At 33.9% G+C, this 13,604-nt stretch overlaps 1 protein-coding gene across 1 annotated transcript in view; it reads left to right on the forward strand.

Moving 5' to 3' along the window:
- The window catches only part of LOC145318676 (PDZ and LIM domain protein 3-like), a 35,440-nt gene that overhangs the window by 14,956 nt on the left and 6,880 nt on the right, over positions 1 to 13,604 (forward strand). Inside the window, exons 5-12 of the mRNA XM_080160114.1 lie at positions 3,040 to 3,098; positions 4,132 to 4,215; positions 6,639 to 6,741; positions 7,587 to 7,655; positions 8,098 to 8,178; positions 8,759 to 8,890; positions 11,288 to 11,400; positions 11,902 to 11,972. Coding sequence (XP_080016240.1) covers positions 3,040 to 3,098; positions 4,132 to 4,215; positions 6,639 to 6,741; positions 7,587 to 7,655; positions 8,098 to 8,178; positions 8,759 to 8,890; positions 11,288 to 11,400; positions 11,902 to 11,972 — 712 coding nt within the window. The remainder of the gene's footprint in view (positions 1 to 3,039; positions 3,099 to 4,131; positions 4,216 to 6,638; positions 6,742 to 7,586; positions 7,656 to 8,097; positions 8,179 to 8,758; positions 8,891 to 11,287; positions 11,401 to 11,901; positions 11,973 to 13,604) is intronic.

Below are 13,604 nucleotides of genomic sequence, written 5' to 3' on the forward strand. Positions count from 1 at the left end.
TTATCTTTAGGAGATCCTCTCCCTCCTTAACACCCTGATAATAAATAATTGATTGATAATTTACCCAATGAATAAGTAATCAAGATTCAGGTATGTAGAGGGATAAAACAAAGGTCCATAAATTAATGTACATTGTACATCCCCAATGATGATACAAAATCATGATGATTTAACTCCCCATTAAAGACAATGGCCGATTAATTGATGTACACCCCCAATAATGATACACAAGATCATCCCTTCTGTAGATTACAATTATTTGTTGAACTAATTTGAAACTCAACTTGATGAATCAACCAATCAAAAGACTGTAAAATTGTTTAGCAAACGAAAAAGAAAGCTTTGTTAAAAACTTTTGGGGCTAGTGTAATAAACATCCCATTGTCCTCTCTCTCTCTCTCTCTCTCTCTCTCTCTCTGATAAGGATTAGTTTCATAACAATCAAAGATGAAAGTAAATAGCCAGGATGTAGGGATAACCTCTAGTGGGAAGTTCACCTACAGATCTGATTTAAAGCTCTTTATAGTACCTATAAAAAAGGTGACAAATACAAGAGCTTTTGGCCGAAATATTCCGAATGACGTCATATTACAATAGTCAAATAATATAATATTTTTTTAATTTATCTCCTTTTTATAGGCTTAATCTGATTTTAGTGAATATCAATCAAATCTTTTTATGGTTTACTGGTAATCAACCATGGATAGGGTTAATAATCAACCCCCTTAAGTTTTTAGAGGCAATAAATTAAAAAACTTCTGGTCGAAAAATCCCGAATAACGTCATATTAGAATAATAGACTATTCTAATATGACGTCATTTTTTATATTCACTATAAGAGATTTCAACAACTACCCTAATATTAGATGTTATCGTCCTTTTTCCTTGTAACAAATGCGATTAATTTTTAGGGAGGGAGGGGACATTGAGCTGTTTATAACAAAATTCTCCAAAGTTTTATTCATCGGCTTAACAACTCTGGGGACTTTTACTGAATTTTGATTGGTTGGTTTATTAAGTTGAGTTTTAAAACGTTTCAACCACTAATTTTAATCTACAGTAGTGGTAAATTTGTGTATCATCATAGAGGATGTTAACGATTTATCGGCCGTTGTCATATCCCTTTAGATCTCTGGATTGATTTTCTCAATGTCCACGTGTAAATGGAGGAAAATTTATTGCCAAAAAATATTTGTCAATATTAAAATTGACAAATTAAAAATCTTTGAAAAGAAAAAACATTTATATTAAGATTTGTAATATTCTTGAATTGGGGGGATAATCCCAGATTACCTTTTTATAAAACTTTTAATATTTTTTCTCGTATTCATTCGAATCCGGTGGATAGGAATCGGTTCTCATCCATACGAAAAAACTATGTCTAGCATCGAATTATATCCAGCTTTCTACGAATATAAAAATGTACAATCATAAGATTAAAACCAGTTTTTTTTAGCCCGTGCCTTCGGCACCTCGGGGCTAAATAACTGGTTTTAATCTTATAATTGTACATTCTATATCCGCGTAAAGCCGTTTATAATACAATGAAAGAAATAACTATTCCAGTATAGCATCGAAACCGATTAATATCCAATGGATTTAAAACGGTTCTGAATCATACTGACAAATCATTTATCGTGTCGCATTACAAACACTACGAATTGTAAAATATAAATCATAAGGGCCAACATAACTCGAATAATTCGAAATTTTTCATTTTACTAACAGCGGAAAGTTGTTTATAATACAATAACTATTATTTAAATACCTTTTAATGGTTAGATTATCATGATATTTCATAGGTTTAGTTAAACAAGGAAAATCATTAATAGCGCAGCGACAACAAATTAGACAATAAAGGTTCATTAGTTAAAGTTTTAGCTTTTGTGTTATTTTCATGTATCTAAATGATGATAAATAATTTAACCCCTTTATACAATTTTCGGTTGAAAAGGTTGACTATAAACCTTTCTGAACTGACCAATTAGAATTCCAAAAAGTAGCCAAAGGTTTTAAGCCTCACTTGGGGTACCAACAGTCTAATATCCCCAACCCTCTCTAGTTATTTCAAAAGTAATTGTATTGGGGAGAATAAATTGAATAATTAGAATTTATAAAACTTACTGCCTTACTGCCAAATGTAGTTCAATTAAAGTGATGAATACAAAACTTTTAGATGAAAAGTACCTGGGTAATTTATTTAAGTTTGTCTTTATTCTTAAATTGCTAATTATCTCAATATACGAAATTATGAACCTCGTAAAAGTGTCGAACTATGACGTCAGAAAAAATTAACACTTAACCAATGAGAAGCCAGTATTCACTGTAATTGACCAATGGTAAAATATATAGCGGTCTCTCATTGGTTAATTGTTAATTTTTTCTGACGTCATAGTTCGACACTTTCACAAGGTTCCGAAATTATTAATATTTACAGTGATAGAGGTAATATTTAACTTTAAATTACACGACGAAGCCCAATCTGTACAACTTTTGCACCACTTTTGATGTCATATTCTCAATCTCTTTTTTAGGGGTTTCCTTTCCCACTTCTCCTCTCATCTCCCTCATTTTATGACGTCACAGGAATCAAAAGTGGTGCAAAAGTGATACAGATTGGGCTTCGTTAATTATACTGGTACCCAAAATTGTAAATCCAAATTAAATCATATGATTAGTTGGATCCAAATAAGTAGAGAACAAAAATTTTAACCAATAATTTTAATGTAAAGAAGGGGTAACTTTGTTTATCATTATTGGTGATATTTCGTCCATTGTCTTATCCTTATGATTCTAGACATATATTAGAAAATGTCTATGGTGGGCCTTAAAGAAGATTTTTAACATGGCATGGTAGAGGGAGAAAGTCACTCTCAAAAACCATTCACGTGACGTCAAAAAATGAAGGATTATCCATCACATTTTTAGGGGTTTTTTTCCCACTTCTCCTCTCACCTCCCTCATTTTTATGACGTCACATGGATGGATTTTGAGTAACTCTCTCCCCGTACATGGAATGTAAATGTTTAAATGACCACCAGAGACAAAATGGAGAGCCCGTACTTCCACCTCCCGGAGCTTGGAAACCATCAGTACAGGTATAGATAGATAGATAAGTATAACAATTACAAGAAACTTAACTTAAATAACAAAATGTTCTTACTTCTTATATTAGAGTAAAACAATAGAGGGGGAAGGGGATAAATAACTGTATATCCCTACCCCGAGGACCCTGTGACGATTTTTAATTGAATCTCGAAAAATCCACCCATTGCGTGGGGTATATTAACACAGCCAAGTCGCTACAAAAGAGATGGAAGCAATTTGCAGAAAGCACAGGAAATAGATCCCTAATAGAGGGGGGTTCAGTTAGTTGTCTGTTAATATATCTTTTTAAAAGCGAAGCTTTTCTATAATTAGGGTCGGTCCGTCCGTCCGTCCGTACGTCCGTCACGGATAGCTTTTTTCGTTAATTTAGACATGTTAGAATTGTCCTATCGATTTCAAATTTTGCATGGTGGTTCCTTTAGTAGTTAGGTACGATGTAGAAAGCGTAGCAACTCTATAATCATTACCAAAATGTCCGTACGTCCATTTTAAACATGTTGATTTTTTTACTTTTTTAAATAGCTTTTTTTTGTTAATTTAGGCATGTTAGAATTGTCCTATCGATTTCAAATTTTGCATGGTGATTTCTGTAATAGTTAGGTACGAGTTAGAAAGCGTAGCAACTCTTTAATCATTACCAGAATGTCCATACGTCCATTTTAAACATGTTGATTTTTTTACATTTTTAACAACAAATTTGTATGTGACCTAATTATCCGATTGGTCTGATTTTTGGTATACTGATTCCTGGGACAACAAAGTACAATATTATAAGCGAAGCAACTCTATAATCAAGTCCTAAAAATGTAAGTATGTCCATAATCATTATCCTGTATCAAGCAGTTTTTCAACAAATTTACTTACAATTTTGCTTTAACTCTTATACATTCGCATTTTGATTATTCAGTTCTGACATTATACAAGTGTCAATGTCCGTTTGTCCTACCGTTGCAGAGCTTCGCTTTTATGGATGTTGTCATCCTTGTTTATAGATTTATTCTTCATATAATTTTATTTATTTAGATAGTTGGTGGACCCGCTACAGTTCCCACTAGTGAACCACAAGTTTATACTAAAACATCATTGGCTGTTCAACCTCAATTTGAGGTAGGTTTGTAGTATAGATAGATAGGTAGATAGATAGTGGACCCGCTACAGTTCCAACTAGCGAACCTCAAGTTTATACTAAAACATCATTGGCTGTTCAACCTCAATTTGAGGTTGAACAGTAGTATAGATAGATAGTTAGATAGATAGTGGACCCGCTACAGTTCCAACTAGTGAACCTCAAGTTTATACTAAAACATCCTTGGCTGTTCAACCTCAATTTGAGGTAGGTTTTTAGTATAGATAGATAGGTAGATAGATAGTGGACCCACCACAGTTCCCACTAGTGAACCTCAAGTTTATACTATAACATCCTTGGCTGTTCAACCTCAATTTGAGGTAGGTTTGTAGTATAGATAGATAGTGGCCCCACCACAGTTCCCACTAGTGAACCTCAAGTCTATACTATAACATCCTTGGCTGTACAACCTCAATTTGAGGTAGGTTTGTAGTTTAGATAGATAGGTAGATAGATAGTGGACCCACCACAGTTCCCACTAGTGAACCTCAAGTCTATACTAAAACATAATTGGCAGTACAACCTCAATTTGAGGTAGGTTTGTAGTATAGATAGATAGGTAGATAGATAGTGGACCCACCACAGTTCCAACTAGTGAACCACAAGTCTATACTATAACATCCTTGGCTGTACAACCTCAATTTGAGGTAGGTTTGTAGTATATATAGATAGGTAGATAGATATATAGATAGATAGTGGACCCACCACAGTTCCCACTAGTGAACCACAAGTCTATACTATAACATCCTTGGCTGTACAACCTCAATTTGAGGTAGGTTTGTAGTATAGATAGATAGGTAGATAGATAGTGGACCCACCACAGTTCCCACTAGTGAACCTCAAGTCTATACTATAACATAATTGGCAGTACAACCTCAATTTGAGGTAGGTTTGTAGTATAGATAGATAGGTAGATAGATATATAAATAGATAGTGGACCCACCACAGTTCCCACTAGTGAACCACAAGTCTATACTATAACATCCTTGGCTGTACAACCTCAATTTGAGGTAGGTTTGTAGTATAGATAGATAGTTAGATAGATAGTGGACCCACCACAGTTCCCACTAGTGAACCTCAAGTCTATACTAAAACATCCTTGGCTGTTCAACCTCAATTTGAGGTAGGTTTGTAGTATAGATAGATAGGTAGATGATAGGTAGATAGATAGGTAGATAGATAGGTAGATAGATAGGAAGATAGATAGTGGACCCGCTACAGTTCCCACTAGTGAATTTCAAGTTTATACTAAAACATCATTGGCTGTTCAACCTCAATTTGAGGTAGGTTTTTAGTATAGATAGATAGGTAGATAGATAGTTGACCCGCCACAGTTCCCACCATTGAACCACAAGTTTATACTAAAACATCCTTGGCTGTTCAACCTAAATTTGAGGTAGGTTTGTAGTATAGATAGATAGTGGACCCGCCACAGTTCCAACTAGTGAACCTCAAGTTTATACTAAAACATCCTTGGCTGTACAACCTCAATTTGAGGTAGGTTTGTAGTATAGATAGATAGGTAGATAGATAGTGGACCCGCCAAAGTTTCAACTAGTGAACCTCAGGTTTATACTAAAACATCATTGGCTGTTCAACCTCAATTTGAGGTAGGTTTTTAGTATAGATAGATAGGTAGATAGATAGTTGACCCGCCACAGTTCCCACCATTGAACCACAAGTTTATACTAAAACATCCTTGGCTGTTCAACCTAAATTTGAGGTAGGTTTTTAGTATAGATAGATAGTGGACCCGCCACAGTTCCAACTAGTGAACCTCAAGTTTATACTAAAACATCCTTGGCTGTACAACCTCAATTTGAGGTAGGTTTGTAGTATAGATAGATTGGTAGATAGATAGTGGACCCGCCACAGTTTCAACTAGTGAACCTCAGGTTTATACTAAAACATCATTGGCTGTTCAACCTCAATTTGAGGTAGGTTTGTAGTATAGATAGATAGGTAGAAAGATAGTGGACCCGCCACAGTTCTAACTAGTAAACTACAAGTTTTTACTAAAACATCATTGGGTGTTCAACCTCAATTTGAGTTAGGTCTTAAGTAACACCTATTCCAGACTTTTCTTTTGTTTATTACACTAGTCCCAAAAGTTTAATAATAACATTTTCTTATTCGTTGGTTAAACTACAATGGGTAGTTTCATTGAATTTTGATTCTTTGTTTCATTATGTTCAATGTCCAAACGTTTCAACCATTAATTATGATCTACAGAGGGGGTAATTTTGTGTATTGTCATTGGAAATGTACATCAATTTATCGGCCATTGTCTTAACACTTTAGATGATGGATGCTTTGCTATTAATAAACGGCTACAACTTTTACTTACTTTTAAGTTCTTACTTTCCTGATATTCAATAAACTGATTTTATTCTATTTACTACAGGAGGAACATTTTGATGTGAAGCACAATGTGACCGCCAAGGGATTCCAGCCCGGGGCCCCTGCCAGCCAGATCAGATCTGTGGCCGCTCCTGTAACCAAGCCAGGTAAATTTATAGATAGATAGACAGATATACCGCCAAAGGATTCCAAAGGGGCCGCTGCCAGCCAGATCAGATCTGTGGCCGCTTCTGTATCCAAGCCAGGTAAATTTATACATAGATAGATAGACCGCCAAAGGATTCCAGCCCGGGGCTTCAGCCAGCTAGATTAGGTCTGTAGCCGCTCCTGTCACTAAGCCAGGTATATAGACTATATTCCAGCCTTGGGCTTCAGCCAGCCAGATCAGATCTGTGGCCGCTCCTGTCACTAAGCTAGATATATAGACTATATTCCAGCCTAGGGCTTCAGCCAGCTAGATTAGGTCTGTCGCAGCTCCTGTCACTAAGCCAGGTATATAGACTATATTCCAGCCTTGGGCTTCAGCCAGCCAGATCAGATCTGTGGCCGCTCCTGTCACTAAGCCAGGTAAACTAATACAACATACTATACCTGCTTAATTAATATAGAACTACATCTGATAGATTAATTTTAAAGATCTAGGTAAGATAGAGTTGTATTTAATAATTCTTGGACAAATATTGCTAACATTGGAAGGGTGAATACTTGGTTAGCTGAGCAAATAAACTGGAGGGGCAGGGTGCCTAGTTGAGCACACTCCTACCCTTATTTTAAAATAATTGATAGTAGAAGGGGGTTGCATTTTTTTTTAGTTTTTACTTTAGTTCAGATTAGATAAGGTTATGGTTTTTTTTAAAATAAGGAGCGGGGGTTTCTGTGTTTATTAGGTACTGTAAGTGAATAAGCAGCTTTGGTTGATCCTGACCAAACATATAGAAAGAGGCTGCGAGCCCTGTTACAATGTTCTTATTTAATATTTGCTAATTTTTAGGTCAAGAAGGAGGTGCAGGTCCAGCTATCAATGGATTCCGGTCAGTTGGAGCACCTGTACCTAATCCAAGTAAGTCAAGAAAATGACATCATACATTACAAATGACAAATGATAGGCCAAACACAGACTAAATTACCAATGGCAGGCAGTATACATTTTAATTGACTAATTGTAGGCCAGTATGATGTCATTTTTATAGGCAACTTTAAAATTTTAATTGAGAGATAATTAACCTATTGATTGCATGACCTTTGTCTGTAAAACATTTTTAAACAAGTTGGCCGAGATTAGAACCAATTAAGGAGATTTATACAATTTTATAAATCACAAATTATTTACACTTTTTACTAGACTTTTAAATAAGCATCAAATTTTTTCTTACTATAAATCATGCTTTTAAAATATTTTTTTAATGATACATTTATTTCGCGAATCATATTAAATAAGAAAGATGATGGTTTGATATTATATATTAATTCAAAAATATTTATATATGAGTATGGTTTTTCAGGTGGTAGTTTTGCCCCTCATCAGCCCCCAGTATGCTGGGTATGTTCTCAACCTATTTCTGGAGTTTTCCTTCAAGCTAAAGGTAAAATATATCATGGATCTAAAGGGATAAGACTATGGCCGATAATTTGATGTATATCCCTAATGATGATACATAAAGTTACCTCTTCTGTAGATTTCAATTAGTGGTTGAAACTTTTGGACACTCAACTAAATGAATCAACTAATCAAATTCAACAAAAGCCCCCAAGGTTTTCAAGCCAACGATAAAGACATCATTTTGTAAAACTTTGTGGACTAGTGTAATAAACAGCCCAATGTCCCCTGCCTCCCTGAAAATGTAAAGAAGCGGCGCCCTAGTCAATGGTAAAATATACCTGGAACCAACATAAAGGGGAGGGGGTGGGGTGTTTTTTAGTCTGCTTGTTTATTACATTCGGTAATGGCATGAAGGTTTATAATCCCCGCAGGGGTCAGGCAATAAAACTACACCCCTATTTATCAATTTTCTCTTAATGGGCACTTATTAGGATGGCACAAAAGGGTGATAAGAAAAGAAACATTAATGAGTTAACTACATCAATTTTAAATCTAAGCCATTTTAAAATACACTATACAATTATTGTTTATATTTTGTCATTCATGTTTAACGATTTTTTTAGGTCAACCACTGCATGCCGATTGTTTCAGCTGTACCACGTGCAAGTCATCACTCAGAAATGTCGGCCATTTTGTTATTGGCGGTCAGCTGTTCTGCCAAACCCATGCCCGGGACGCGCAGAATGCGTTGCAAGGTATGTGGTCTTAGAACTTTATAAAAAGATATGTTTGCACAAAAAGTTCGAGAGTCAATCACTACAAGAACGAAAGTTAAATTGTATGTGTTTTCCTTTATAGGGCTAGGTTTCAAGAAAAAACAACAACCCCTACTTAATTATTTTCAACAAAGGAGAGGGGGGATTCTTTGATCAATGGGCACTTTGTGAGAAACCACCGAAAAAAACATTTAAAAATTAGAATCTAGTCTACTGTTAATCATCTAATTTCTAATTGGCCAATTAGAATGTATACTGGCCTGCTATTGGTAATTTAGTCTGTGTATTAACCTATTATTGGTCCTTTATTTATAGGCAGTAAAAGAGCTTCTCTAATTCATTGCATAGCAATTTTTCTATTCTAACAAAAGTACATGTAACATTTTTTCGTTAATTGATTTCGGATATTAGGATTTTATTTTTAAATATCTAGGAATGAAATATTAACAATTTTAGATAACTATATAATTAACATATAATGTTTGGTATTTTTTTTGTACATAATTAAAATATCTAATGGATTTTTTCACAAAATTTTTTAATAATTTATGTAAAAGCTTTCAATTTAATAGAAATTCATTAATCTCTCATTTTAAACAGATAATATACAACTAGGGTCTGTCCATAAGTTAATACGTCAAAGATTTAAACTAATAAATTGATTTTAAACATTAAAATCATTACTGAATAAGCTAATAAATATGCAATATTTAGGAATTTCTTTACAGTACATTCATTTATATTTCTGATTATCCAGAAGCTCTTTATAGTGCCAATAAAAAAGAGGATAGATTTGAAAACTATTGGCTAAATTATCCCCAATGACTTCATGTTAGAATAATAGATTATTCTAATATGACGTCATTTAGGCCAAAAGTTTTCAAATATATCCCCTTTTCTATAGGCACTATAAAGAGCTTCAATAATCCATCTATCCCAACAATTTCAAAGTATGGAATGATAAAAAATTTCGGGTATAGTCCCTTTCGTGGCAACGCCCCTTAAGGGGCGATTCTTCGTATTTTCACAGTAGCTTTTTTCCTATTTCTAGCCCCTGCGGGGAGCTCTAAACCAGCGGGGCCAATTACCTAACCCTGCGGGGCAATCACCTAACCCAATATAACCTAAAATAACCTATTAAAAGCCGTTTTAAAACTACGCCGAATCGCCCCTTAAGGGGCGTTGCCACGAAAGGGACTATACCCAAAATTTCTATTGGTGCATTAATGCACTTGGAAGATCCTCTATTTTAAATTGTCAATTGTCTTATCCCTTTAGATTCCTGGTGCTTCCCATGTGTATGCCTGTCCTCGTTAATCATGTTTTACAAAACAATTTCATAATTTCTAAGAATAACAAGGATGACAACATCCATAAAAGCTAAGCACTGAAACGGTAGGACAAACAGACATTAACACTTGTATAGTGTCAGAACTGAATAATCAGAATATATATGTATAAGAGTCGAAGCAAATTTGTTGAAAAACTGCTTAACGAATAAAAGCTATCTATCTCGGACGGACGGACGGACCAACCTAATTATAGAAAAGCTTCGCTTTTAAAAACATTTTAATTCTAAAATATTTTACTTTTAAAAATTTTATTAATTTTTTTTTCAATGAAACATATTTGAATTAGTACCAAGAAAAATCTAATTAAAAATATTTTGTCCTAAGACCAAGGTAGAATGTGAGATAAGTTGGTTAGAACTTTTTTTGAGTGAGTAAGATCCTATCCTATTTGAGATAGATGGCTGAATTTTTTGCGACGAATTACAAACCATTATACATGTTATATATATTCTATTTATTGAACATATCATCTCTACCTTACCTTGAATCCATTATTTTTTAGGTTCTGCTACTTCTGTAGTAATTGAAACTGTTTATAGTGCCTATAAAAAATGACATCATACAATAAAAATACAACAATACAAAGACTAAATTAAAAATGCCTATAAAAAATGACATCATACAATAAAATGACCATATATAGGTCAATACCAATTACCAATTACCAATGTGAGGCCAGTATATATTTCAATTGACCAATTGTAGGTAGTATGATGTCATTTTTATCTGCTTATTAAAAGCTTCAATATTAACATAGTTATTTATCTTTCTCGTATTCATTTGAATCCGGTGGATAGGAACCGGTTCTCATGAATACGAAAAAACTATGTCTAGCATCGTATTATATCCAGTTTTCTACGAATATAGAAATGTACAATCATAAGATTAAAACTAGTTTTTTTAGCCGGTGCCTTCGGCACCACGGGGCTAAAAAAACTAGTTTTAATCTTATAATTGTACATTCTATATCCGCGGAAAGACGTTTATAATACGATACGAGAAATAACTATTCTGTGATGTTTAGGTAAAGGTGTTGATTCTAGTGACCCTAGGCCAGGGGGCAGCGGTCAAATGCCGCAGGGATTAGCCGCCAACCTTGCCCGCCTCTCAATTAGGCCTCAAGGTCAACAACCAAGGGTAAGTCGTTAAAAAAAAACAATTTTATGTCAATCCTATAAATGTACAAAGATGTTTGTCTGCAAATTGGTGGACCAATGTTACTCTCCTTTTCAGCGAAGGCTATTAGGACCATAGCTACTAAAGCAGACACAATTCATGACCCATTAAACTAAAATTTTCAAGAAAAAAAATAATTTTTCTTCAAGTATATTTTTGTAGGACATTAATCGCCTTCTGCAGATAGAGATTGTCTATAATACGATACGATACATGATTTTTAAGTGTGGCTTAGAATCGGTTCTAATAAAGTGGATATTAATCGGTTTCACAGCTATACTGGAAATGTTTTTCTACAAATTTATTTTGAGTTTTAGTTGTCAGATTGAAAACATTTTGAATGCAATTATAATACCTAGCTACTTTTCTAAATTATAGTTTTTTTTATTAAACATTAGTTAACTTTAACGTACATCCCCTTACTTGTCGCTTCTTCATGTTTAACAAATTGTAAATTTTTAGCCTGTTGGTCCTCCCCCACCAATGACAGCAGCCGCCGTCCAAGGCCAGCCATCTAACGATTGGAGTAACAGGTATACATAGTTTCAAGTGTGGCTTCGAAACGGATAAATATCTGCTGGATTAGAACCGATTCTCAGCCATATTAAAAAATCGTATATAGCATCGTATTACAGACATTTTCCACTAATATTAAAATAAAAATTGTGAAATTAACTTTTCATTTCAATATCCGCAGAAAGCTGTCTATAATACGATGCGATAAATAACTATTCTTAACATTATTACCAACAATCTATAATACAAAGTAGCTTGATGTCTTTCCGTCCGTCCGTCTGAAGCTTAAGATCTTGGTAACCACTGAACAAATTGGATTCTACTCTTCAGGGTATATACCTATTGGTCCTGTGGTGGTTTTAAGCTATTTTCTTGGGGGGTGGGACACCCCCAACCCTTCCAAAAATGAAAATTTCCCCCCCAAAAAAAAAAATTTTCATATTTTTTTCTAATTTTAATGTTTTTTATGTTTTTATATATTTTTATTAATTTTTATATTTTTTTATACTTTTTTATATTTTCAATTATTTTTCTTCTTTTTAAATTTCTTTTCTTCTTTTAAACTTTGTTTTATCAAATTCAAAAAGATTGTGAAAACTTCCTTCTCCTGTGGGGGAGAAGCCCCAAAAAGACTAATGGCAAAGAAATTTTAAAAAACAATAAAAAAAAGAAAAATTTCAAAGGTTTTAAATAATATAAATCAATATAAAAAGTTATAAAGGGTTATAAAATGTTATAAAATGTTATAAAGAGTTATAAAATGATATAAAGAGTAATAAAATGTTATAAAATACAAAAAATATCTAAAAATATGTAAACAAAATTTTTAAAATTCTTCCCTGAACCTTCAGAAATAAAGCCCCTAGAGGCTAGGGGCGAAGCCACTAGTTAGAAATATGATAATAAAAACTGCATCTAATTATCTTATTTTGATGCAGTAGTCAGGGTGAGGGGACATTGGGCTGTTTATTACACTAGTCCCTATTTTTATAATATCGTTTTCTTATTCGTTAGACTAACAACTTTGGGGACGTTCATCGAATTTGAATTGTTGGTTTATAAAGTTTAGTGTCCAAACGTTTCTACCACCAATTGTCATATACAAGTAGGGTAATTTTTTGCATCATCATTGGGGATGTACACTGTACAGTACATCAATTTATCGTTCATTGTCTTATCCTTTTAGATTCCTGTGAAGCAGTAGTAGGATGAAAATGATATAGATATAATTTCCCCCGTTTCTTGAAATAATTATACAGATGGATGCACACGTATATAGAAATAAAAAGCAGTCATCTAAAGGGATAAGACAATGGCTGATAGATTGATCTACTTCCTCAAAAATAATACTCAAAATTAACCCTTTTGTAGATTACAGTTAGTAGTTGACACGTTTGGACACTCAACTAAATGGACCAGCCAATTAAAATTTGATAAAAGTCTCCAAGGTTGTTAAGCAAACAAATAAGAAAACGTTATTATAATATTTTGGGGACTAGTGTAATAAACAGCCCAATGTTCCCTCCCTTCCTGAGAAATGAGAAGACAATGGGAAAGACTGCAGCGTGTCAAGGGGAAACTAAATAACACCCCCTAAACAATAAATGGACCCCCTGCAAAACTTCGTGTGATATAAAGGCACTAGCCAA

Source organism: Acartia tonsa, chromosome 5, assembly GCF_053477335.1.
Source record: "Acartia tonsa isolate MP-2025a chromosome 5, ASM5347733v1, whole genome shotgun sequence".
Classification (NCBI taxonomy): domain Eukaryota; kingdom Metazoa; phylum Arthropoda; class Copepoda; order Calanoida; family Acartiidae; genus Acartia; species Acartia tonsa.